We start from the raw sequence: 27651 nt of genomic DNA on the forward strand, positions 1-27651 counted from the left end.
TACCCAGAAAAGCTGACATCAGTGTCACTTAAGGGAGGTAGGAATGAGAGATGAGCTAGTAGGGAGGCGCAGAATTTGTTCGTCTTTAGGTTGCTGGTTCACAGAGAGTCTACTTGGTCTGTGATGGAGGAGACTGGAAAACAGCGATCAAGACTGGAACGCGACATCTGCCATTTGGCTGCCCGTGGTGTCTTCAGGAGCTCTTGCAGCTAAATCCCCACTGCCCTGCAGAACGTGAAACAAACTTTGTTATTGTTCCCTTTTCACTCTTGGTGTACTTTTTAATGCCAAGCCTTGTTAAAGAGCCTCCACAGGCCAGTTGACATTTCTTGCACAATGTTTGTATAGAAGGGATTATCCTCTATTTAGCTGTAGGCTTTATGCTCCCCATACATTGGATTGACATGCCTGTATAACAGATCTTAGCTAGGCTTCATTTAGATACTCCACTATCTTTTAAGATGAGATGTTAATATAATTCAGAATATAACCAAAGATCATCTAACAGCAATCATTATTAATAGTGACCTACTTTCTTGCATCTGGCACCAGTCCAGGTTATATATGTAGGGGGATGTATGAACTGGCACAGCTGAGTTAGTTCACTGGTGAAATTCCTCACATGTAGAAGGGAGGAGCACAGATTTGGAAAGCTGGTTTGGAACCTAGGCTTTCTGGCTTTTAAGAACTTTTTCCATAATGGTGGTGTATCTAAGTTTGGTTGAGGACCGATAGGACCTTGATGTACAGCAAGCACGCTTTCCTTTTTTACTTTACAATATAATACTTGGCATTGAAGTATAGTATTCTAATTAAATGATTCCAAGTGTGAAGGTAATTCCATAAATTATTGTGCTGTCTTTGTTATAATCATGATTGGCTTCTGACTGGTCCTTTCAGATTTAAGTACTGGTGCATTATGAGATTACACTTACTAGGAAGGTTAAATAATTTTCATTTTTAATGAATTTGGTACATCCATTCTCTAGACACAAATTAAAGAACAGGTGCTACTACTAATCTGCGCTAATCTGGATGCTTTTGTAGCAGTTGAAGATTTCTTCAACCAAAAAGATGTAATAAACCAATGTACTTTAAACAATTTTGGCAAGGAAAGAGCTAGAAGACCACCTTCTTACAGAGGGACTAGTTGTGGAAAAAGAACCTTTGACTGAAAAATCGTTAAGTCAGTAGGTGGAAGAATAAGTGAAAAACTCCTAGGGCTATCTGAGAAACTCTAGAAACTAATCAATGACATTAACTGGACTGAAGTTTCAAATGCAAGAATATGAATAGAAGGTAATATAACATTTCCTTAGGTTAGAGATGAAAACTATTTGGAATTTAAAGCTCAAAGAGGAGAAAAAAATACTTAGAATGAGCTCAAACTGTCACTGGATGAATAATAATCAGAAAAAAGATGACAGGAAACTGATAATCAGATAAACTATAACCTGAAGGCCAGAAATGCCCAAAATGAACTATTGGACCTGGAAACGGAAATAAAAAAAAAAAAAAAAAGAAGTTTTTGAGTTTTCAGACATAAACAAAGCAGAATAACTAGTTATGGCTTGCCAGCTGCTGCACTTCATTAACAATACCCATTATTTTTGGCCCACTTCCATTGAAAGATAAATTACTTCAAAGTACCTTACACTTAACCACGGTGTGAGTTACCATGGAGCATCTGATATGGAATGACTTGCTCCTTTGTAGCAAATTGCTTATCTGTGCAACTCCTATTCATATTCACCTCCACAACCATTTAAAAGAAGGTCAACAAGGAAAGAAATAACACTATTATATAAGAAAGATGAACTCGAGGTTAGAGGTAATCCAGGCTACGGCTCTAATGCTAAACACACACATGTCCACTTTTAAAAAATAAGTATAATGTTTATGACATAGTGGTATTGACAATAGTAGAGTTTTGTAGTAAAGCAATAAGGATGTTCAGTTTCAAAATCTACTGAAGCAAGAGTTAAGCATGAGTAAAAGGCAATAACTCAGCATGAACGAGAAAATGAGCCAAGACCTGTAGTGTATCAAGGCTTGTAGTGTCTACAGGCTTCAACTGTACCCGGCTGCAAGAATAAACAAATCATACATTCCTTGGGTTATTTGCTGGCACTGGGAATAGGAACTACAAGTAGACACCAGTGAACAACATAACCATATGGTCAATATGATGTGTTCTTCTTATTACTGACATAGCATGATACATTTCAATAAATGAAGTAACAAACTGGAACATGTAGTGGGACCATGTAGTCAAACATTTAGGAGCAGCTTGAGGAAGGCTGGTACTACTTATGTACCTGAAGAAGTGGTCAGAAGCCTGGACATACTATCTGATGACAGAAAGGCTAATAATGCCCAACTGCCCAAAGCCATACAGCTGTGAAAAGGCACATAATGGCTATGAAAGACCACAAAAATAATTTTTTTTCCCAATGTTTTCTAATTACCTCAGGAAGGTAAATAGTAGGGAGGAAAGATGAGTGAAAAAAACAATCAAGCAAAAACCCCCAGTATTGGCAAAATGTTGTGAAAGGGCGGTATAGACTCATGGGAAACATCTCTACTTTTCTTCCTCTTCTGCCCTTTCCTTCTTTTTCCTTCTGTTAAGACCTGCTTATCTGTGTATCAGCCAAGGAAGACAACTCTCTAACAATCTTCATGTAAGACAGTAGTTACGAATACTTTCAGGATGTAACATCAGAAAGCTTCCAAACATCAGAGATTTTTTTGAACAGTCTCCAGGAAGAAAAGATGGGGATAAGAAGATACAGTCACTGTGAAATGCAACTTGATATTCTTCTGAATAATAAACAGTGACAGAAAACAAGATACAATTATCTTGGTTTATCTTTTTTTTTTTTTGGTTACAGTTATTCTGGAAGTATTAGACTAGTTGCCTACCAGTAAACATATGAAGTACCACCCTCTCTAAGCCCTCCAAAGGCCACTACAGAATGGCTTTATAGAATTTTTTAAAAACATTTCCACCATTGTATGTAACAGTTTATTTGAACAGAATCTATTTGTTGTGAGGAAGTAAAGAGGGATAGGAAATCATTGTTAGGTTTTGGCAACTGTATTGATAAAAAGCAAAATTTACAACTGTGTGATAAACAACTGGACAGAACGTAACCAATGTTCTCTCAAAATTTAATATCAATCTGAAAGAAGACAATTTTCTTCAAAATAAAATGTGACATAACTTTACAGCATGTAAGTTTAAAAGAAACTTATCTTCAACTGCTGCATTAATAAATCCATACTAATATAAATAATCTGATTTAATCACATTTGTCATTTCCAGTTACAATCGAGCAATTACAAGCAAATATAAGTTACTATGCTAGAGTAATTTTTTGTCCTGGTCTGAATGTTGAACCAACTTGTCCTTTCCTCTTCTTGGGATTCTGAAAATTATCATACCTAGAAACAGAAACAGATATTAGCAAATTCTGATGAAATGCCTTCGTTTGCATATGCCTCTTCACAGAATCACAGAATCACTAGGTTGGAAAGGACCTTCAAGATCATCAAGTCCAACCATTAATCCAGCGCCACCATGTCCCCTAAACTATGTCCTGAAGCGCCACATCCACATGTTTTTTGAACACTTCCAGACATGGCGACTCCACCACCTCCCTGGGCAGCCTGTTCCCATGCCTGACCACCCTCTCGGTGAAGAAATTTTTCCTAATATCCAATATAAACCTCCCCTGGCGCAACTTGAGGCCATTTCCTCTTGTCCTATCACTAGTTACTTGGGAGAAGAGGCCAACACCCTCGTCACCACAACCCCTTTTCAGATATACATTAATGCAACACGGAACTACAGATGTTTGAGTATATTTTTATGGAAATGAAGAGTGCATGTCTCCTCAGACCTGGGGACCTGGAGGAATTTTCATCCACAAACCTAACTCAGAGAGCTCTCTGCCCTACTTCCTCTTAAAGAAAAAAAAATTTGGGGTGGATGGGGAAGGTGGGACAAGGAACAGAAGTGGACAGGGTGGTATAGACTCCTGGGAAGCATCTCTCATTCTCCTCCATTCCTGTCCCTTCCTTCTCTCTTTCCTCTGCTGTAAGACCTGCTTATCTATGTATCAGGTGAGGAAGACAATGCCTTAACAATCTTCATGTCAGAACAACCCCCTGATGAGATCACAGAACATCCCAATGCCAGTTTCCAGCTTTTTCACTCCAGTAATTTTCAAGTCTAAGGAGACACATTCTGCTTTTCAGTATGTTTATACTTATGCAGATTATTGCCTTTTCCCAAACATGGCGGCTACAGAAACCACTTTGGAGAGTCAAAACCCAGCAATTTGAAATACAAGGGGCTACCACTCAGTGGAAGCAGAAAGGAGCTAGCTCTATGTCTTAGAGAGTTGCTGCCTCTCTGTAGTGGTATAGCTCTGAACATAATACACTGTTTTTCTGGTCTGTAGGTCCTACATTAATAAAAACAATAAAAGACAATGCACTGGTAAAATATTTTCCCTTTCCCAGCATGCAATTTAGTATTTCTGAAAAAAATTGCTGTCAGAAGCTGTTTAACTCTTCTGCCATTCCCCACATTAAATAACTATTGTGTTTCTGATGAATAAGGAATGCAAAAAGATGAAATCTCTACCGAATTCACAATTACAAAAAAATTTAATACTTACAGTTCAGTAAAATTCTTCCAGTCATCTTGGCTAATGGATGGTCTTATACCCTCAAGTGCAGTGATCAGATGGGACTGGGTAATAGCTAAAGTGTTCTTGGCAAGCACTGACTGATTAAGGGTGCTGTCCTCCTTGAAAACAGAGCCAGGAACAGACAATGAAAAATTACCAAAGAAACATAGTGCCATGAATATCAGTAACTCTGGAACCTCCTCATTACATATACAGACAAATGTATTATAAATACAGTCACAACTTCTCCCCCTCCAATATTAATAACACAGAAATAATTATTTAGTTATATGAATGTTAACATCTGGCATATTTTCTACTTACTATTTATTGTATTTACTACTTATTTTCTACTCACTATTATTACCTACGTCAAAGTAGGTATCATTTATCTTTGCTATTTTTGTTACATTATATTTAATATTATTGCAGCAGTTATTTATTGAAATACTGAGAAGTCTTGGAAAACAATAGAAAAGTGTTAAGACTAAATAATAAAAAAAACTGCCATACTCCATTCTTGCTTCTGTAATTGGCTTTGATAGCATTGATTTCTGTCCTCAGGTGCTCTGTTTGCTGCTCCTGGTTATTTTCCAGGGAGTCTTCTTGAGAGGCTTCTCTAAGCATTGAAGGTTGTGATGATGCTGCATCTCTCTGGGTCACACTGGTAAAATCGTGAGTTATGGAGTTTGGTCCAGACAAACACAGAGAGCTCTAAATTGACCACAAGGAGAAATACATTAACTCATTATGGATCCAAAAGAGCAACTCCACCATTAAGATTTAGCCTACAATTCAGTATCAGCTTCTCCTCACTGGCAAAAAGAGTACTTTTTCTTAAAAATATATCACATACATAACTTTTTGAACATAAAGAATTAGGGTACTTTGCCAAGCTGTTTGAGGAAAAGTACAAATTTGAAAATGAAGTGTTTCATGTTTGGAGAAAACCTAAATATTTTTGCAATGGCTGATGTCAAAAAGAATAAAGAGCTACTAAGTCTATTGTTTTATTTATGTATGAAAATCAGTGGTTCTGAAATCTGGGCAAGTTTGTGTAGTTAGCTTTGGAATGACTCATAACTTAAATATTCATCACCGCCAAATTCTCTGTGCACTTGAAGTTGAACCTTGAAGTTCAACAACTAAAAGATCAATGTCCTTGTAGCCTTGCTGAAGAACTTTCACAGTCAGAAGAAAATTGAAGTCTCTAAAGATACATTAATGGGACACTATCATCTATAATGCAAGATAAAACATACAAAAGCACCTTAGCAGTCAGTAATTGGTTCTCCAATGTCAAGATAAGTTATTTTTGGCTTTAAAAATCAATGCAAGACAGTTTTGAAAACAAGAGTCTAACAACTTTGATAACTACTTTTAATAACAGTTCTACAACAGGTCTTGAAAATTAATGTCCCGTGCATCACTCGCAAACTCCGAAGTCATCTGTTCGCCATAAGGAGCTCAGAGGCAGCATATTCTGTTTTGTTTACCTGCAGCCAAGCGAGGCCAGCTCATGACTCTGCAGGTGCTGGGCAGCCAACCAGCACATCCCTGCCTGCAAGCTAGCCAGGGAGCGTGCTGTCTTCTGTGCAATGTGATACTACAATAACAGGAATTCTGCTTCTTATGAGCAACAATGGAAGGTAAGGTTTGCTTCTGTTGCCTACACAATTCCATGGTCAGTTTATTCCATTAATGCACACTCTACTGGAAACTGAAAAATGAATGTTGATTCTTAAGATTATGGCTTAATTCTTGAAAGCTGGATGGCCATTGTTTAGTAATAAAACTAAGTTAAAAAAAAAAGTAAAAAACTGGTTTAGTAATAAGGCATGGAAGGCAACAAGCCATTAGACCAGTCAGTATGATCTAGTAGGAATGCAGTTTGCCTGATTACAAGGTATTAAGCAGTATTTTGGTATTTTGATTTTACGTCCTGCAAAGATGCAGAGAAGTCCATATTATATTTTGTTAGATAACATCCTTCCACCTTCTTCCCCACCATGGACCACAATGTATAGGACAAAGACAGTTTGAAGGACAAAGCAGACATAATTGTATTTATAAAACCATACCATTAGCCTAGTTCAGTTTTTCTGCTTCACAGATGATAATATTTAGAAAATTCAAAATATTAAGCAAGTAACTTACCAGTTCTGAAGGAGTTCCATTTCCCAGCTCTGATTCATAAGAGCTTCCAAAATAAAGACGGTACATGTTGGACCTTGGATCCTCAGGAAGCAAGTCAGACATGTCTAAAGAAATAAGAGATTGCTCTAGCCCTGCTTCTCCATCTCCATCTATTGCCGAATCATCTGAGCCACTGCTGTGGTTTAGAAAAACCATGGAAGAGAGACTGAAGTCACTGTCAGAACTAGAACCAAAATCCTGTGACAAAGAACAGAACATTAGAAGTTTTAACTCGTAACTACTTGCAATTTGAAATACATTAAAAAAAAATCATATACAGTGCAAATTAAAGTATTGACTTATATTTGGTTCTAGTAGTCTGTCTTTCTCTGGGAGTACATTTCCAAATGTTTTGCTAAGAAAATCCCATGCCTTTAAGCAGAACTTTCTGTCTTCATGCTAGAAAAATAATTTGAGGAAATTATCTTTAGGTTTTATTTGTTTGCTTTGAACTGTCTCACTCAGTAACAGCAAGTGTCAGGAAACATCATGTACATTTTCTGTTCTAGAACTGTGTCACTTCTGTCTCAACCACTCCCTCCAGGCAATTTAGTGTCTTGTGTAAAGTGCTCTAGGAGATTGTGGTGAGTCTACTTTTACAGTGCCTAATTGCTGTACTCATCTTTAGTCATGGACAACACATTTTAAGTGCTGATGTGGCAATTACAGTTGTCGCTTTAGACTGATGTCTGCAAACCTTTTTGATTGTATACCCCGTCAGTAAAAGAATTCTGAGGACACTCCACCAAATATATACATATTTCTTTATTTGTAATTTATATACATGTACTATTGAAGTTCTAATATTTTCTTCCTGTACCTCATTGGTTTGTCTTGCCCACCACCTGGGGTGGGTGCACACCACTCTGGTGACCACTGCTTTAGACAATGTCCTCCTTTAACGACGGATAATCATCAGGTATCCTTACAACTACTTTACTTACTGATGCTACAAGTGAAGGGATTGTTAGGGAAGATATGCTGGAGATCCCTCCCAATACTAAGAGTTGCATCCTCAGAGCAACTCCCTTGGTGGGGTAGAAAGAACCCAAGAGGTCTCCTTGCTTTTGCACCCCTGACCTAACTCTTCCCTTTGACCTCAAAGTAGTGGAAGCCATGCCTGCCCCTGTCCAGCTAGAACCAGAAGACGGGCATTAAAAATGTGAGGAGAGGTGGCTGAATGGAGGGTAAAAGAATAAAGGACCTGTCAGTCACATAAGGGGTATATAAACCAAGGGTGGGACCCTGCACCTTGGAAGTGCAAGTATTTACTGGTGCCTGAAGATGAGCCAGAACAGGCCACTTCAGATACCACCATCCCCATACCACTTCTCTCCTGATCTCAGATCACACTCAGTCTGTTGGAACAACTCCATGAAACCCACCAATTTCTTGTTTCCTCCATCATCCAAAATGTGCCACCTCAAAACTGAATTTGCTAGCTCCTCTTAAGAAACCCTCCTATTGATCTGTCAGACATTCTTCATAAAAATGATAGACAGATTTGGCTTACATAAATCTATTTAACATTAAACACCTGTCATAAAATGAAAAAAAGTTGTGTTTAAGTAGTAAACTTAAATTGTTACATTATTATTGCATTTTTCTGCAAACATACTAAGATTTTAACCTTCTGTATACAAATACAGGAAAACTAAATCTTATTAGGCATAATTTTGCTAAAAACCCATGGATAAAATTAACCCTTTCAAGCATATCAACATCAAAATAAAAAGAGGACAGACTTCTTTGATATCAGTTTTATTTACCTGTGTTAAACCTGAACCTAAATTAGTGTGGATTGCCTCTAACTGGGCATTGTACAATAAAGCTTTTAGGTCAGCCCCTGTGAACCATTCTGTTTTTGCTGCCAAATCCTGAAAGTCCACATCATTTGCCAAGGACAGGGAATGACTGAGAGCTTTTAAGATTTCATACCGTGAATTCTGTAAAAAGCGAGGAAAAAAAATGTCAGTAAAGCAACCTGTTATTTTCCTTGTCCGATTGCTAGATAGTGCTTTGGCCCTGTCACAAGCAACTTCCTATCTGAGGGAGGAAGGATCTTTTTTAAAGAAGATACTACCCTAATAATAGCACATATAGGACATACTGTACAATAATCAGTCTTTAAAATATAGGCATATATTTTGTTACATTGTCTTGAACAGTCTATGAGAATCTGTACCAAACACAGTATACATTTCTCTAAATAACCAGTTAATATCTGGGATTTTTGTGTATGAAATATATAAAAATATGACGATGAACTCTGCTACTCATATGTCCTTTTGCAAAGAGAAGTATGACAAAAGTGAAAAACTCCTGTTTACCTCAATGATCATATTCTAAACCAGAAGGTTACAAGGAGCAGGGGAGGAAGGAAAAGAGAGAAAGAGAGTATATCTGTGTTCTTAAGACACAGAATCATCTTCATGTGGGTTTCAGAATGAAATGATGTGGTATTTGTTAAATGTGCCAACTAATCTGAAAATGAACAGTACTAATTTTTTTCTCATAAAATGGATAATCAAAGACACACATTGTACAGCCTCAAAGGCCTGATCCAAAACCTACTTAAATCAATGGGAATCATTCCCTTCCTGATATCTGACTTAAAAAGAGCCTGAATATTCCAAATTAAATGTGGCTAAAGAATAGTAGGATCAACTGGATTCGAACAAAGCTGCTCTGAAACTTCAGATAATTGAAGAGTTGGGTTAGCAATGGTCCATCACTTCAAGCAAACAGCAGATCAACTGGACTCATAATTTAGAGAAAAACACAGAATATGATAAACGCTACCCTGCATCCAATTTCTTTCTGCAAACTAGTTTGTGGGGGGGTTTTTTGGGTTTGTTTGTTTTTTTTTTAAATCAGCTGTATCAACACGAACATGATTTGATCCTGAAGACTGTGGTAAACAACCTTGTCTTTCCCCAGTTTTATGCAAACACATTGACACTAAAGTCAGTGAATTTATACTGTTGTATAACTGGAGCTGGGCAATCAAGTCTACTTTGTCCAGGTTTGAAATGCCACTAAATATAAAGAAAAGAAGCATAAAGTCTACTAGTTTAATTTTTTTTCTTTGCCTCTCATGTAAAATGTTTTGTTTCCTCACCTGATCAGGAGGTGGACAGTACAGGCACTTATCCAGTCGACCTGGCCTTAACAAAGCAGGGTCAATCAAATCTGGGCGACTAGTAGCAGCTAGCACATAAACCCCTTAGGAAAGTGCAGAAAAATATCATTAACATCTGCTGAACTTTTGCACAGAAAGAAGCACACAGAAGAATTATTACCTTGTAAGCCTTCCACACCATCTAACTGAGTCAACAGTTGGTTAACCACTCGGTCTGTAACTCCTGTGTTGTCATGACCTCGGCGAGGAGCAATAGAATCAAACTCATCGAAGAAAACGATACAAGGCTTAGCTGCCTGAGCTCTGAAAGGAAAAAAAAAAAAAGGCAATACTTAAATTCTGTTTAAGTTTGGATCATAGTTAAAACTGCTTAGAAATATTAGACGTAAATGCTTTTCACTTCAGAGAACAGTTATCTTTAGTGAGAGAAGAGAAAAATCTGTTTTCTGTAGAAATGAAGAGGTTCTGAAGAACTGGATTGCAATGGTAATTGCCCTGCTAATTTTTATGACATACCTTGCACTCACTTTATAATTTCTGAAGTAGTCAACTGTCATGTTAATATACATGAAATTTCTAAAATCTAGTCACTGCAGATGAGGTCTTGGCTTATGTATACCTAACACAAAGACTGCCTATGCTGTAAACTACATGGGAAGCAAAGGCTATGTAGGTTATGTTTACATTAGTGAGCATTGAGGATCAGTAAGGGCAGATTTGTCAAAATAAAACAACTGGCACGGAGGACCTCAATACAAAGTCTTGCATGATCCTATGTACTAAGTATTCACTACTGGTTGGAGCACACTTGACTGTCTTCTGGATCCATCTGAAAGGAATTCAGCATGTGTCTTCCAAGACAGTTCTGTGATGTGAACCAACACACTGTAAATGGAGAGAACTGGGAGTTCAGCTTCAAAAGTGCACTCCTGATCCAAAGCCAAAATGTTCAGTTCTTAGATAATGACAGCCAAGTTGAACTTGCCAAAATCTGAACATCTTGGTCGGCACAACTAATTATTTCAGACGCTTTTGTGATCTGATGCCAAATCTTGCCTAGGAAAACAAAATTATTTCCTGGAGCTTCAACCAATAAAATTCATTGATAACATCACAAGTCTTTACGAAGCCAACCTGTTAAAGATATCTCGAACTGCTTGCTCACTTGCTCCAATGTATTTGCTGAGCAGCTCTGGTCCCTTAACAAAAACAAAAACAAAACAAAAAAAAATCAGAAAAGAACATTCACACTATCTTCTTAGTTTTAATGTGTAATTCAGCATCAGTATACATTTTATATACTGGAGTGAATTTTCTTTTAACCAAGAGAGTGGCATCTCTGAATGGAATAACCAAGAGGTCTAGAAAAGTCAAAAGAATCTTTCAAGCATTCCAACTTATTTTAAAGTAATAATTTCTATTTTTCTACTATAACAGAAAATGTGTTACAATATCACAAGGCAATGACTTACACTGTATTTTGAAAATATGTTTAAAATGCATTGCTCAGCTTCATTGTCCAGTGGAATCAAAAGGACAGGATCTTTTTATAAAGATTGTCCAGGATCTTTTTATAAAGAACTGGAAACTAAGAACATCTAATTAAGTTTTATAATTCTGCCTAATGAATAATTACACCAAAAAAATCTCAGTAATAAAACTGTGAAGTTCCAGAAGTCAGATGGTGGGATATCGACAGACATGCCACATTTTAAATGTGAGTTTCTTTATTTGGTACTTTGCCCTCACAAGCATATACTCACAAGTATTATGTTAAGCTATTTAATTCAGTTAATAAAATCAATCAATCAATCTTCAGAATCTTGTTACCTTGATGCTGATGAAATTCATTCCACTCTCTCGAGCAACTACTCCTGCTAACAGTGTTTTTCCTGTTCCAGGTGCTCCATACAGCAAGATTCCCGATCTCTGTCGTATGGGCAGGCTTGCAAATAATTCTGGATACTAGAAAAGATCAACAAGACATATTCTAAAATATGTAATTATTCTGCAGTGTACTGTAACATCACTGACTAGTGTTGATTTTTGTCTAAACAGAATGTGTCTAATGTCTTTTATCCACATTATTATCACAAGAGCTCATCTGGACTGTTGTTAGTTTACTTGGGGCTGATGTGGGTTCCTAGGCTTCATATGTACTTAAAATAGAAACAAGCAGCATTTTCTACCAAGAGGAAACAGGTCAGAATAGGAATGCACTAAAGCTTTATAATGTCCATATTGGTACTTCTAAATTCCTATTTTAATCACCGACTGATGTGATTAAATTATATAAGTATACACTAAAAGATTCTGTCCATTATACAGAAAACTGTTCAGTCATTTCTCTGAAGACTGAAATGGATGGCTCATCTCAATGCTGGAAGTTTAAACCAAGGCAGAAAGGCCAAAGTAAAATAAAGGGATATTGGTGGATTGGCATTCATCCAAAATAGAGTACTCCTTTAGCTGCAGAAGCAAGCTGGAAACATTATCTTTACAGAGCCTAACCACAGACCCTGCAACAGAGAGTGTAGCAAAGATGATGTCAGCAATACTGCAATATTCTAGAGCAACATTTGATCTGTAGAAAAGCACAAGCCATTGCTTTTTGTATTTGGAAGAGGGAAGGGGAAGGAGAAAGAGTTTTCCAGTAGCTGAAGACAGTGGAAGACTGGGAAGCCACAAAAGTAGCTTAAAACCATACCTGTAGTCTTTCTGTCAAATACCGTGTCACACCTTAAAAATTGTTCTGCCCCTACAAACATTATGGACAAAATTCAGGTAACTAATTTAAAAGAACTGGGTACCTTTGCAGGTAACATGATGGTATCCATGAGTATTTGCTTCACATCTTTTAAGCCACCAATCCTGTCCCAGCCAATGTCCTTAGGTTTATGAAGGTTGACATTTCTCAGAGCTAATGGAGTAAAATTGTTTAGAGCTTTCTGAAAATCCATAGTTGATAGATTCAATTCTGCTTAAAAAAAAAAAAAAGAAAAAAATCCTGAACAAAAATGAACACACAGCCTACCAGAAAAAATTTCCTCACAATATGTAACAATTCAATAAATTTTAAACATAAAACATAAAAAAATGCTTTTTATTTCTGTATTACTCCACAGGTTCTGGATAACATAAGTAAGACTATGAAATAAGGGATTTTGTTGTCAACTTACCGCCACTTTGAAATGCATTCTGTTTGGAAACACAGGCATGAATGGCACGATCAACCAGCATAGTAAAATCTCTAGCAACAAAACCTTCTGTTTCCTTTGCAATACACTGGAGGTCAAGATCAGAGAACTTCTTTATATCAGAATTCAGTTTCTTCTTTATTATGGAATACAGCATTTCACATCTTTGCTTCTGAAAAATAGAATTGTGCAGCAAATGTATATTGAGTTTACTATTTACATGGATTTCAGAAATTCAAAAAGTAAATATATAGGAATTACTAAAATTTCCTTAAATATTTACATGTCACCAAAACTTCAAATAACAAAATCTGAGAAGGCATGAATATAAACAGAAGTTAGTTCTTGACATGAATTTCAATAAATTCACCAGTTTTACGGCTTTAAATGTTTACCTCACCACAGCTATCTTAAATCCAACAATAATAACGGAACAACCCTCCACCCCCCAGATTCTACTGTTTTACACCCATTCTTTCTGTTTTACAGGAAAAGGAACAACTTTCATTTTGCTGATATGAGTAGAATATATTTGAGATGAAATATATTGCATTAGATAAAAATACATCAGATAATTTGGTATCTTTTGAGATCCTGATTTTTCCAGTGATGTTGCAACCTTTTTCACGTATTAGTATTAAAAATTATAAAGGCAGACTTGCAGGAAACGGGAGAAAGTGACATTCTATCTAATGCAGAATTCCCTCCTCAGTGGCCTTTAATTGCTAGCCTGTGACAGAAGACAAGCAGGCAGGAACAACTTGTGTTAAATACAAATGAATTGCCATGTCTGTGTCATGCCATTAGGGCATACACAGGTACAGTGCTGCTTCCTCCTGCAATGAAGTTACACTGTTTATTCTTCCCTCTTTTTTACTTTTCAAAATGGACTATATTCAAAAGTAGAGGGATATAATTAATATACAAAACCAAACCAAAACCTTCCCATAAAATTAACACTTAGTTTTAATACCGTCTTTAAAATACACGTTCTAGGGATATGCTTATTCCTCTGAGCAGTGAAAAAACATGCTTAGCTTTAATCTCATTTATCTAACTATAGTGACTTACATGTTTTTTCAAAGCTGCTCCTCTAGAATCCCCTTACAGGTAACAAGGAGACATGCATATCTCACCTATGTTAGACAACCTGACTTGTTTTACATTGAACTGAAGTGTCCTCTGAATAACACCCTTCACTCGCCACTGTGTGTGAATAAGGACAGTGGGGCCAACTGGGAGTTTTCACTGGATTACTTTTATTTTTTTTAAACTTTATAATGACAGATGTAAGTCCTGAGGTATTTAAGTATCATGAAAGAACTTCTAAGATCTCCAGATTGAGATTTTTTTCTCATCTTTGCGTGTTACCTACTATTTTTGCAGCTGTTCCAGTATTGTATTTGAGGCTGCAGGGAAGGCAAACAACATTTTAATCAAATGAATAAATACCTGAATTTACCTGATCTGGAGATTGAATACATTTGAAGCACTGAAATATGTGAGTTCCTTGAGCTGAAACCAGGGAAGGATGAAGGGAATGTTCAGACTGACTTGTGGCAATTAATGCAATCAAGCTCCCCATGGAAATAACTTCTTTTATCAGATCTTTCAAAACTAAACACATAAGACATTGCTCCATGAATTGCAAAATAACAAAAGATTCTGCATTTCATAATAGACATTTCTACTGTATTGGAGAGCAGCATTAGGACACACAAAATGTAACATGGTATTGTCTATTTGTTTTATTCTCAAGCTTACAGGCTTTTTTTAAGATTAAAAAATAAAAGATGTACAGTTATTTTTTCTAGGACAGTACATTCCATTAATAAAATGCCATCAGAAGTGCTCTTTAAATTTGTAACATCACTGATGATGTCTATCACTGGATATTAAATGTGGGGTTTTTTGTGCCCTATGATCCCTGTTCTAGAAATATTATGCCCTCCATGCAAACAAAAAAGGGAAAGTTACAAGAATAAAAATTGATCGTAAGCCTAGAAAATAAGCAATCTAGGAAAAAATAATATATGAAAGCCAAAGAAATTATGGATGCAAAGTAAATCTTCATGGAATAATCTTTAAAACTCTACACCTCTGTTGTATGGTTTATACCTGTAAATAAAGTAATAAGGAATACAAACAATTCTGCAAGTAACTTAAGTGCACAGTTTAAAAAAAAAACGATGGTAAGATTTTCCGAGCTTCAGAAGTAATTTATTAAAAAATTATGCTCACTCCCTCAAATTGAGCTAAGAAATGCAAGATTTTTTTGCTATGGCTTTAATTTTACATGAACAGAGATGAATACAGCTAAAAAAATAAAGATATTAATCTTAGTAATTTAATTTGATTTTGAAGTTTATCACTACAACTGAGAATCTTATTTTTATAACCTATGGATTGTTACATTGTAAAATAAAATAGAAGTTCTACAAAGTGTATCAAGTAGCATGATAAAAAAGTTAGTATTCAGCTAAAAGAAGCTGGTTCTAAACATCACTAAGTACCCAATTTATACATCTTTGTAATTATAAATAATAATTATGGAAAACAGGATCAATTTTAATATGTCAATTATAATATTGATCTCATCAACAATTATCAGTTAAAAGATTCACTGCTAATTTGTAAGCAATTGCAACATATTTGAGTGCCTGAACAATATAAAAAGGAACTGAGAAGCCTCTGCCCCTGGCAGTGGTGCTGACAGCAGGCACTGCCATCAGCAGCGGTGGTGTATGTATCATTGGCAGTGACTACTCCAAGCTCCAGAGTGGACTATTTTGATTCAGCTAGTGGTCCACAAATCGTCTACAAATGGTCCACATACCGTAACTCGTGAATCCCTGCCATGGAATAACCCATGGTCCAGAGGTAATAATGATACAGACAAAATTGTCCAGGTAGGGAAGCACAATTCAGGTGCAAGAAATTCTAAGTTCCATTATATTTTTATCCAGACACAGGTAGCACAGTATTACCATATGCAAGTCTATTGCTTTGAATGGTTTCAGGGCTGTTCTCATGTTCTGGTGTAGAAGGTACTCCAACAATATGATCAAGATCATCCATCAAAAGAATGGATGGTTGTCTCCATGTTGCCTCTAAAAAAGCTTCTTCCACATTTTTCCTTATGTTTACTAATCTTTTTCCTAAAAAAAAAAATAGAATTTTAATGACAAAACATATGAGAAAAAAAAAAAAAAATCATCAGACTGACCGCATCTTGCTCACGTAATACTACAATGTCTTGATTCATGTAGCTTAACTTGTATAAATCCAGGTACCAAGATTAAACCAGAGTCATCAGTCAGTAAAGACAGACTAGAAGGATCCACATGTTCTAAAATGAGATTAATCATCTTTCACTAACCACTATAGAAGACTACAGGTCTAATTTCTAGACAGTTAAAAACAGAGCAGTATCAGCAGTGCTCTAAATTAATTACCAAAGAGTCACACAATTGGAAGAATCTTTTGAAGTGAGGGAACTAGCTCTTTATCAATCTTTCACTCTTTCTCTGGAGCAAGGAGCTTAGTAGGGACTTAAGCAAAAACAGTATATTCATGCCATGTAAGGACTCTGCAAGAAAACAGTTGAGCAGTCTCTGCCTCTGTAACACCAAGACTATTTGTGAAAGTCAGTGAATGAAAGAGTGGAAAAAAGCCTTTTTGTCCTCTTCCATCTTTGGTGCAAAATACTTACTTTTAACTCACAAAATGTAAGGATTCATCCCATCATCATCTATAATCACAAGTGTTAGATGACTACTTCCAACATACACTAGGTTAGTAAATATGCCATCATAAATCAGGTTTCAGATGGTTGTTTGATCCTTCTTTGATGCCTGTGTCATCCTTTCACGGAGTAATACAGGTATCCTTTAACACCTACCATTTGTTAATGTAACATTTGTTCCAGCTAGCACAGCTGAAAAAAGACACAGTTCAACTTGCAACTTCTTCCTGTTTTGTAACAATTAGAAATAAGCATGGCTTGAATTTGGTGGTGGTACATGGGACAGAATCTGATAGAAGTGTGAAATAAGCTTACAGCAGCTGTATTTTCATCAGACTGTTAAAGATGCCCATTGTGGGGCATCGAATATCCTTGCAAAAGCAGTAATAATACCAGAAAAAATTATTCTGACTAAATACAGTAACTTCATAATTGTGCTGCTTCATCATACAGCAAACATTTGAGATTAAAAAAAATTACCATACCTCTTAAAGCTTTACAGTCAATTACTTCTACATGAGCATCCAGTCTATCGAATGCTTCTTTGCAGACGGCCTTTGCTAATGTTGACTTTCCACTTCCCTACAAAGATAAATGTGAGCTAATGTAAATTGATAGAACTATTTCCTTCTGTTTCTGTGGAGTTTTTCTCACAGTATATACCAGTTAACAAGCTGGGAAAGCTCTATGCACACTGGTTTTGTTCCTCACCAAAAGTATATACCTATTTTGCCTTGGTAGAGACCGAAGTCCTAGAGTGAAACAAGTATAAACAAATTCAGAGTGGATACACCCACTACAAATAGTGTTCTTATTCCACTGAGTTCAGTGTTAAGACATCTGTCTCAGGGGAATATGGTTCTAAATGGATCACCATAAGAGGCAACAGGAAAATAAAGAGCATCAACTCCCCTGCCATTTTATGTTATAACACAGAGGAAGATACTATGTTCTTATTTTCATTCAAATAGTTCAGAGACAAGAAGCATTTATTATACTGTAAATGCAAAGTAGATTAATCCCCTAAGGGAACAAACTGAAATTGCCTTAGTAGCAATCTTTAAAACTTATGTTATATAATATATATACATGAAATATGAATATATATGTGAAATCTGCATATAAGTGTATACATATATATAACATAATGTTTTACTGAATTTACTCTGTTCAGTTAACTGCTATTTTTTCAGCTTGTTCTTTAATTCTTTGCAATTCACATGATATCAAAGAAAACTACAGAAAACAGTCTGGGAGGGTTTGCAAGTAGAGAAGTGTGTACCTTTCCTCCTGTGAGAAGCACCCCTCCACTTCGCAGTCCCGCAGCAATGGTAGCCAACTTTTGAGATAAAGGACGCCCCAGAAGACTATGGCTTATGTGTTCAAAGGAAGATGTTCCTAATTTGTCCACTCCTCTGCAGAGCAAACAACATTAAATGGCTGAGGGTAGCATCAGTACACGCAATGTAAACAGTAATTGCTTGCAGTAGAGTGAAGTTTCAATGCTGACACATTTTGAAAAAGGTAAATGCAATTCAATTTGAAAAGACAGCACCTTTATTTTGCAGTGGTGACACAGGGGACACAGACAGACACTGCAGAACACCCCCACAATGGAAGGGTTATCTAGCCACCACCCTACACCACCCTAGCATGAGGTAGGTCTCAGAAAATAAGAGCTAACCATCTTTTAGGCTTCATCTATTTGACTGACTGAGTAACAATCTACTCAAGAACGTAACAAATTGGTAAAACATGGAGCATGCCTGGGTCAGAAAACTTCACAGCCTTTTCAGGACATAGTGCATTTGAAGGCATCCTTATCCTTCACAGGTCCTAAATCTTTATGACTTTCGACACTAGAGTGCTCATTTCAGGTCAACACAGCAAGGCTATCAGTTTTGTATTTCAACTTTAAACAAAAAGTGTTGTTCCAGGAGAAATGCAATGAACAAATGAATGCTGGTTTCTAGTATCAGTATAGGCTGGGGGATGAAGGGATTGAGAGCAGCCCTGCCGAGAAGGACTTGGGGGGACTAGTGGATGAAAAGCTGGACGTGAGCCAGCAATGTGTGCTCACAGCCCAGAAGGCTCAACCATATCCTGGGCTGCATCCAAAGAAGCGTGGCCAGCAGCTCAAGGGAGGTGATTCTGCCCCTCTACTCCACTCTGGTGAGACCCCACCTGGAGTCCTGCGTCCAACTCTGGAGCCCTCAGCACAGGAAAGACATGGACCTGTTGGAGCGGGTCCAGAGGAGGGTCCACTGAAATGATTAGAGGGATGGGACACCTCTCCTGTGAGGACAGGCTGAGAGAGTTGGGGTTGTTCAGCCTGGAGAAGAGAAGGCTCCGGGGAGACCTTATTGCAGCGTTCCAGTACTTCAAGGGGGCTTATAAGAAAGATGGGGACAGACTTTTTAGCAGGGCCTGTTGCAATAGGACAAGGGTTAATGGTTTTAAACTAAAAGAGGGTAGATTTAGACTAGATCTACAGAAGAAACTTTTGACAACGAGGATGGTGAAACACTGGCACATGTTGCCCAGAGAGGTGGTAGATGCCCCATCCCTGGCAACATTCAAGGTCAGATTGGATGGGGCTCTGAGCAACCCGATCTAGTTGAAGAGGATCCTGCTCACTGCAGGGGGGTTGGACTAGATGGCTTTTAAAGGTCCCTTCCAACCCAAAGATTCTATGATACCCCTAACCCTTGGAACAGGCTTCCTAGAGAGGTGGCAGATGCCCTAAGCCTGTCAGTGTTTAAGAGGCATTTGTACAATGCCTTTAACATGTTTTAACTTTTGGTCAGCCCTGAAGTGGTCAGGCAGTTGGACTAGATGATTGTTGTAGGTCCCTTCCAACTGAAATATTCTATTCTGTTCTAGTCTATTTATTCTACTCTATTCCTACCGCAACAGATCCTTACCACACTGCCCCTAGATCAGTTCCTATTCCCTCTTCAACATAATACCCTCAGTTGCCTTTTACAATGCCAACAGCATGTAAAATACTGCAAGTCCCTCGTGTCCTGTCTGTCCCATCCCTACCTCAAATCTGCTACACCACTGTCTTCCCTTATACTAATGATCACAGCTTAATGTATCACTTTGTTACTGGCTGGGAAAGAGCCAGCATGTCTTATGGCTAGTTCCACACTATACCACTGCCACTAGCCACCTAGCAGGTTAACTAAGTAGCTGTTGAGCTCACATTGCACTTTGTATGAGTGGAGACATGATTCTGAATTTCTCTCCTCAGATGACAATTCTGATAAAACTAGGAACTACGTTTCTTTGAGACCCATACTATTAAATTTAGTTAAACAAGTAAACAGGTTTAAGTTACTGTGGGAATGGAATTGACAGACAGACTGTAACATAAGTTTTGCTTCATTTGGAAACCCCAGCCAAAAACACCCTCCAGCAACCCCAGTATCCTTTACTGCTACATAGAGGTCTGTTTCATACCACTTAGAAGACAGCAAGAGTCACTGAACTAGCAGTTTTTCTTCTGAAACTTACGCAGTTCTGAGACCTCCCATCCTATTGACAGACATGGTGAACTTTTCAGTACATGAGTGACTTTATTCACGTGAAGTTTTCTGTTCACTTCAGTAAGACTATTCAGAGGACAAATTTAACTATCTACACATACTAGGATAAGGTCTGAACCCGACACAAGCCAAAAGATGCAAAGGAGCTTTTTAGATATGACTTAATTAAAAAAAAAAAACAACCAAACCTGCATTTCCACTAATATTCTTTTTTTTCATTCCCATTCCCTCCCATATTTTCTACTATGAAAATGTCTCACCCTAAATCGTTTAGTTTGTGGTAAGGAAGGTTCCTGTCTGTATCACACATGAGTGGCTGGCTGTCACCATCAGCTTTTCTAGTGAGAGGATGTAAAAGAACCTACAACAAAGGAAAGAGTTAGTACTTTACATTAAATGCAGCTACAGAAGAAGGGTATAGAACTGACTAGCCATTCCTGGAATTGTGTAAAGAAAAAGTTGCATATACATTTTGCTGAAGCTTATTGCACTTGAAAGAAAGATGCATTGGTAAAGCGGCATCGATACAACTATTTCCAAAATAAAATCCAGTGTTTACAGTGATGTAACAACCTGTGATTAGATATCAGGCCAAGTGCTGTTTATACCAGACTATGCACCCCATCATATGTTTCCCTACCTGTAACTACTTGTTCCTTCTCCTGTGCCCTCCTCTGTTGTGCTGGCATGAGTACTTGTGAGGCAAAACAGTGAATCAGAGCAGGAGTCTGACCTAGGTGAAAAGTAACCTGAAAAAAACACCTGGCTTTTTTCACCTGCATGAATTTTTCAGTCTAGTTCTCTGGGGAGCTGGTATGGAAAGCTGGGCAGGAAAAGAGGGCTAACAGAGAGGTTCACAGATAAGAACAGGCTGGTAGGAGATGCTGACATGATAAATGCACTTTGCCCTTTCATCTTAGTACCAGTCACTAGCACAATTTGTAGAAGTCGTCTTGTGCTTCTCTACTACCAATAGAAATGAAGCTCTTGTTTTACTTTCTTTTTGAACAGGAATCCTAAATTTTCCATAAAAACTCTATTCTAAACAGCTGAAACAGGACACCTTAAACTAAGGTGTCTCTCTACTAAAATTTACTGTATCAGTTTAAAAATGAAAAAATGTTATCCCACTCCTATAACCATAAACCCGGAATCACGGGCAATGGTTCAACCAGAATTATTAATGGAAACAGTAATCCTATATTAAATAGAAATATTTATTCTCCTGAAAAAGGAAAGACTGAAGAAACAGAAGGCACAGAAACTATGTAAACGAGAAGGCAGTGTGAGCTTGGTAGGTTTGAATGGGGAGTATGTCTCATCTTTGTCAGAACAAGCTACCGTTCCTGCCAGATAGACGGTGAAGTGATTTTACAGTGGTTTAGATATTAAGGGAAAGAACTAAGTATGAGGATAGTATGTTCAAACTCGGACAGTACTGACTTTCCTCTGCTCTACTCGATTTTTCTAAGAGTTTAATATAGACTGTGAAATTCAGTAACTAGTGTGGCATGCCTGAAATCTCACCAATACTGAGGCTATAAATTCATATAACATATAAATAATGCAGATATAATTTAACAAACAGAATGACATTATTTATTTAAAAATGGAAACCAAAATATGTTATATATAAAATGTAATACATTTTTAACCAAATATAACAATTTAAATTACTTGATACCTGATACTATGTGATATTTACTTGTATATTAGTCTTTTGCAGCAAACTGGGACTCAGTATAAAAATATTCTCAGATTTATTTTCTTCAGTGTTCATAGGATGCACTGCACTAAGGACAAACTCCTCCATCCCTGTAAAAACCCAAGGAACAAATTCAGTTTTTATTCTTCACAATATGAAACAGATTAGCGTATTTTGAATTACTACGATATAATAAAAAATGAAAGAATAAAAAAGTAAGCATAATTCATGCTTACAGTTCGAGTGTAACATAACATCTGTTATGTTAAATGATGTATATAGAGATTAAATGGCATACTGCCTAAGTACATTCCATATGGACAATTAAGACAGCTACAGCACAGGATAGTATTATTCCTACCTTCTTTAACTGACAGATGTATACAGTCTGTGCTTGTCATTATCCATGGGTGATCATCAGTAGTGGAATCCTGCAGCCAAGAGCTGAAAGCAGATTTAACATCATCTTCATGTATATCTTTATGCTAAATAGGAAAAAAGAAAGAGGGAAATAAAACAAAAGAAGGTGTTAGTAGGTAAATCTGCTTTCTTCCTATGCACCACGCATTTGTTTCTCTTATGGTAGCAGAGAGATGGAAGAAGATATGAGAGTTTTATTTACTTAGAAAATAGCATTTTGACAACAAACACCATTTCTATCAACTGCTCTATGGAAAGAGCCTGTCCAGCCCTTGCTACAGCAACAACTGAACCTTCCACCACCTCTGAAGTATTTATCTTTGAAACACTGATGTGAGGGCAAGGAAAAGCTTTTATTCTTGTTTTACTTCTCTCTGTTGCCAGATCCAAGAGCACTACTCAGCTCCTGGGTTTGATAGAGCACCCAAGGTATGCACCAGTAGTGACCTGTGACTTATTTTGGGTTCCTTTATTTGTGTTCCTTTAAATAGGAAATAGTTAGAGATAACATGCCAAACTATTTGAAATATTTATCAAGTGCAAAACAAAATGCAATGGCTTGATGTTTACAGTATCATTGATCAAAAATACAAAAAAGTATTACTAGATAAACCTTGTTTAAGTAGATCATAGCCTCTTCTTAATTTAAATGACTTACACAGTAAAAAGAAAAAGCAAGGAATTATTAAAAAAAAAAAATCCTTTGGAATGATGTCATACATGATAGACAACTTCCAAACTATCATCTAACAAAGGAAAACAAAGAAACATTAAAAAAATCCCAACCTTGACCAGAGCAACGTTATCACTTTTCCAATACATGAACAAATATGCGACCAAGAGTATCAACTCACTAAGTTCTGTTTGGGTTGCAGTCTAAGAGACACAGGAATTTCAGGAATAGATTCAACTGACTTAATTCGGACTGTTGAATGTATTTTGATACGCAGTTTTTTTCTCAGATCATCTGGAATCTGAAATATTTAAAATAAGAGAAAAAAAAAGGAAATATCAGAAAGTAAAACAGTTATAACATTGCATACATAGTTTGCACATCAGTTTCTTCATCACTAATGGAACCTCTACATTTGATCATTGATCTGTTTATTGGTTGTAATCTGCAAGAGAATTAAGAAGGAGACCATTAAAATTGATGGTGGTATCCAAATCGTGTTCTCTCATGCACATTTCTAACTGCCTTTTATCCTATTTGTGAAAGTGCTTGCTACAGCTGACCATCTACTAACTTCTTGAAATAAAAACCAAAAGGTTAAAAGAAGAATTAGGAGGAATTCTTAGAATGTTTTAAGAATGCTTTTAGTGCAGGAGAAAAACAACTCTACTTTCATTTGCTGATTAAAATTAACTTTACATGGGCAGGAAAATATAAATAGACCATTACACAGATCAGAACTAAGCACATCTGCAGCACAGAGAGAGAAAATTCCGTCTCCCTAAATTGTACTAGTCAGTTCGTCCTTTTAAAAAGGAAACTACTTTTCAAATATTCTGTGTTATTTTAAATGTATAATTAAACTGAAAAACATTTCATAAATGTTTATTCATTCTGAAAGACTTTATGGTTGATGGCATTTGTAAAATTGTTGTCTCTCAAAAGATTTAGTGGTAAAGACCACTGCAGGCTCTTGCTCTCATTCTCAACCAAAAAAATAACTGAATGGTGAGAAGCATATTATGTCAAAATAGTCAAATAGTGATTTGGAGTGCATTTTATCTATTTTTGCTGATCCCACATGTGCTTTCAGGAAAGAAAGAACATAAGCAGGCTGCAGTTCTATCAGAACAAGCTGAAATGTCAGTGTCTGCACACTGTGCCACCTTGCAAAAGAGTACATAAAAATGAAAGTAGTTTAAATTACATAAAAGCTAGTTATTTGGTGGTGTTTTTTAAGATGTATTTTAAGGAGTATATAAAAGGACTAGCAAACATCACGTAGCACTAGGATATGTGATCCCATTACTTTACAGTTTGATGACACCTAGAGTCCAAAGCACATTTCAAAGTGCTAACTGATGAAAAGAATCTCATTATGCAGTACTGAATGTATGTAAGTAGATACTTCCACGTTCTCACGAACACAATGGCTACCAAGATATTTTGAAGAAAGCATGCATTCCCTCCAGACACACTGAAGAATTTTCTCCATTTGGTGAAAAAATGTTAAGAGTACAAAAACCCAGAGTACACTGTACATCTTGGAGGCTGATGGTAAGCAATGTAGTCCAGAATGAAACAGCTTAGCAAAGCACAGCTCCAGTAAATATTATCTGATTCTAATATATTCTACTTCAGAGCTTAACACAAAGTCTATATTCCAAAACTGCATGTTAACTACCCAGTTCCACAATTATCCAATAGAAAATATTATCCAATAAAAAGCCCAAAAGATAGTGTGCTCAAACTGACCCAAACTCTTCCAACATGCAGGGCTTCCCCACTGTGGCCATACTCTATGACACTCTTTAGGTCTTCAAATCCATTCCAAACGATTTGAACAACAGATCCCTCACTGGATGCTTGACTGCTATTAGAATTAGAATGATTTTTGTCTTGCGTACCAGTCAAATGCTTTTGCTTTTCAAGTGGCAGATTTTGCTTTGCTTCTTGATGACGCTGTCTTGGGGAAAGCAGCTCATTAATTTTCCCATAAGATACTACAGGGTTTGGATCCAAATCAATAAATTCTAAATTCCATGGAAAAACATGAATAGCATTGCATTTCAGAAACGCGTGAGTGGCAGACGCATTCTGTACGCTGGGAGGCTGCAACTGACATACTCTAAAAATGGAATCCATGTGAATTAAGTTCAGCAGCTTGTCTTTGAAGGTGTTCATTTCATCTTTAGCACATAATGTCTTTTGTTTCTGCTCAGATGTATGAGAGAAAATGCTCCCTATGAAATTCCATACATTTGGGAGGACATTTGAGCCAACTGTCATGTTTGCATCAGCCTTACTCTGTTCAAGGACTCCTGGCTTTAAATAAGGTTGTTTAGCAAAAGGATCCTTTACTGTTTCTTCTTGCTCCATGTTATTTCTCGCAAAACTTTTGAGCAAGATGTCACTTTCCCTGGAAGGCGTGCTGGTGATATTCTCCTCAAGTTCGCGTGCCTTGGGACATATGAGAAGCTCCGTGTGTGGTTCCAGTCTCCCATAGGGGGCTGCTGGCATAAGCGTACCTGAGTATGAACAAAGCAGGTCAATGAATGCATCCAGTCCTGCAAAACAGCCTACTGAAGGTGCCACAAAAGCCTTCACTGCTGCTTACCGATTTTGATGTAAATGTGAGTGTGCTGTTCAACCCATACAGGAAAGATGGCTTTTGGAAATACTATTCGAATTTGGTCAAGAAGATGTTTTTCAAGAGAGGAAGCGTGCAGTTCCTGGGGAAATGTTGTATCATTATGAATTAAATACTGCATACATTTTTAACATTTGTTTGAAAGTAAAATCTCTAAATCTCTTTCTAATACACCATTTGAAATATAAAATACAGTTAAACCCCACCACATTTAGTATTTACTTAGGGGCTGAAAAGAATGTGACATTGTGCAAAAAAACTGCTTATGTCAAAATCTCTGCCATCTAAGAAAGGGACATGAACAGTGGAAGAGGTTTTATTACCAGAATTTCCCAATCATCTGCTGAGAGTGGTTCCACTTCTACTTGCTGACAGGAAGAGACGTGGGAACAGGGTTCAAGAAATATCTGGCAAAAGAGACACCATTTCAAAATACTTAACTTCTTATTTTTAAACACATAAAAGCTCCATCTTTAATTCAACTAGAAAACTAACATCTCCTTCATTATATGTTTTCACTACTTTGAACATACATCATCTTAATGACACCAGGTAATTCGTAAGCTGAAGATGGATGTTCAGTGTATTGAAAATGGATTGCATTGGGCATGCCTGGGGACTGCAACACACTGTGAATGGAACTGAATGTGAAAAGCATCAAGGGCTTTAACAGTTGATATCAATCAATTTTTAATGCATATTGATCACATAACTGTCTTTGCCTTTTTTAGTTTGTATTTTTAAATGCCCTGAACTTTAGCATGCTGAAAAATTCACCAAGCTGTGCACAAATATTAGGTAAGGCAGAAGCTGCTGAAGAAATGAGGAAAAACTACAATAAAAAGCAAAACCAGCTCCTTTATGAATGCTTTCACAGGAAGCAGCCCCACTTCCACAGAACAGTTTTAATGTCCTGTGTGTCTGGAGGAGTTATAAAAGCTGTTGTGGATTAGGCTTTTCAGAAAGCATTAAAGATGTATTTCAAAAGTTAATTTTTGCCATAGGTTTCATTTGACAGAAAGCAACAATTTTCAAACAATATCATATCATACATTTTTAAATAAACTTCATTAAATTTTTCTTGAGATAAAACTAGTTACCTGTCCTTTGAGAGAGACTGACTTCAGGCCAGCTTTTATAAAAGTAACAATTGATTTTAAATTCCTCTGGGTCCTCAGTTTGAGGCAAAATTTGAGAGGAGTATCTTTTCCCCAATGTGGTAAACAGAAAAGAATATTATTATGAAACACAGCAAACATGCAATTCCTGAATCCCAAACAAAGGCAAAACTATCTAATTATTCATTTATTCATTCAGTTGTGCAGATTATTTCCAGGCAACAGTTGGGTGAGGTTTTCTTTTCTGTTTTTCAACAGAAAAAAAATCTTGTCAATTGTTTTTCTGTTGAAGGCTATTAATTGCTAGAACAAAAAAGGGTAGTTACCTTGCCACTGAACTAGTAAATTGTAAAGTTTTGCAAACAAATACATCATTTGCAGAGAGAATGTTTTGAGACACATTCTTTGATGTCTTCTATTATGCTGAATAAAATTTTCCAGAGGAGAGACTAGGCTTCTATGAATATACTACAAAATAACATTGTGCAGAGTAATACTTTGCTATTCTCATTTGTTTAAGTTTCTACCTATTAATATAAAACAAAAAAAGCTTCCTG

At 36.8% G+C, this 27651-nt stretch overlaps 1 protein-coding gene across 1 annotated transcript in view; it reads right to left on the reverse strand.

The window, feature by feature from the left end:
• Positions 1-3159: 3159 nt before the first annotated feature.
• PEX1 (peroxisomal biogenesis factor 1) overlaps positions 3160-27651 on the reverse strand; it is a 26902-nt gene continuing 2410 nt past the window's right edge. Inside the window, exons 3-24 of the mRNA XM_010283821.1 lie at positions 26300-26383; positions 25944-26058; positions 25082-25854; positions 23508-23627; positions 22595-22718; positions 22234-22343; positions 20789-20889; positions 18260-18392; positions 17463-17559; positions 16220-16390; positions 14695-14849; positions 13215-13404; positions 12846-13012; positions 11866-12000; positions 11170-11234; positions 10196-10338; positions 10015-10118; positions 8663-8839; positions 6855-7091; positions 5211-5411; positions 4686-4816; positions 3160-3444 (exon numbers count right to left, since the gene is read on the reverse strand). Coding sequence (XP_010282123.1) covers positions 3360-3444; positions 4686-4816; positions 5211-5411; positions 6855-7091; positions 8663-8839; positions 10015-10118; positions 10196-10338; positions 11170-11234; positions 11866-12000; positions 12846-13012; positions 13215-13404; positions 14695-14849; positions 16220-16390; positions 17463-17559; positions 18260-18392; positions 20789-20889; positions 22234-22343; positions 22595-22718; positions 23508-23627; positions 25082-25854; positions 25944-26058; positions 26300-26383 — 3618 coding nt within the window. The 3' untranslated portion in view covers positions 3160-3359. The remainder of the gene's footprint in view (positions 3445-4685; positions 4817-5210; positions 5412-6854; positions 7092-8662; positions 8840-10014; positions 10119-10195; positions 10339-11169; positions 11235-11865; positions 12001-12845; positions 13013-13214; positions 13405-14694; positions 14850-16219; positions 16391-17462; positions 17560-18259; positions 18393-20788; positions 20890-22233; positions 22344-22594; positions 22719-23507; positions 23628-25081; positions 25855-25943; positions 26059-26299; positions 26384-27651) is intronic.

This window comes from Phaethon lepturus, unplaced genomic scaffold, assembly GCF_000687285.1.
Source record: "Phaethon lepturus isolate BGI_N335 unplaced genomic scaffold, ASM68728v1 scaffold36563, whole genome shotgun sequence".
NCBI lineage: Eukaryota > Metazoa > Chordata > Aves > Phaethontiformes > Phaethontidae > Phaethon > Phaethon lepturus.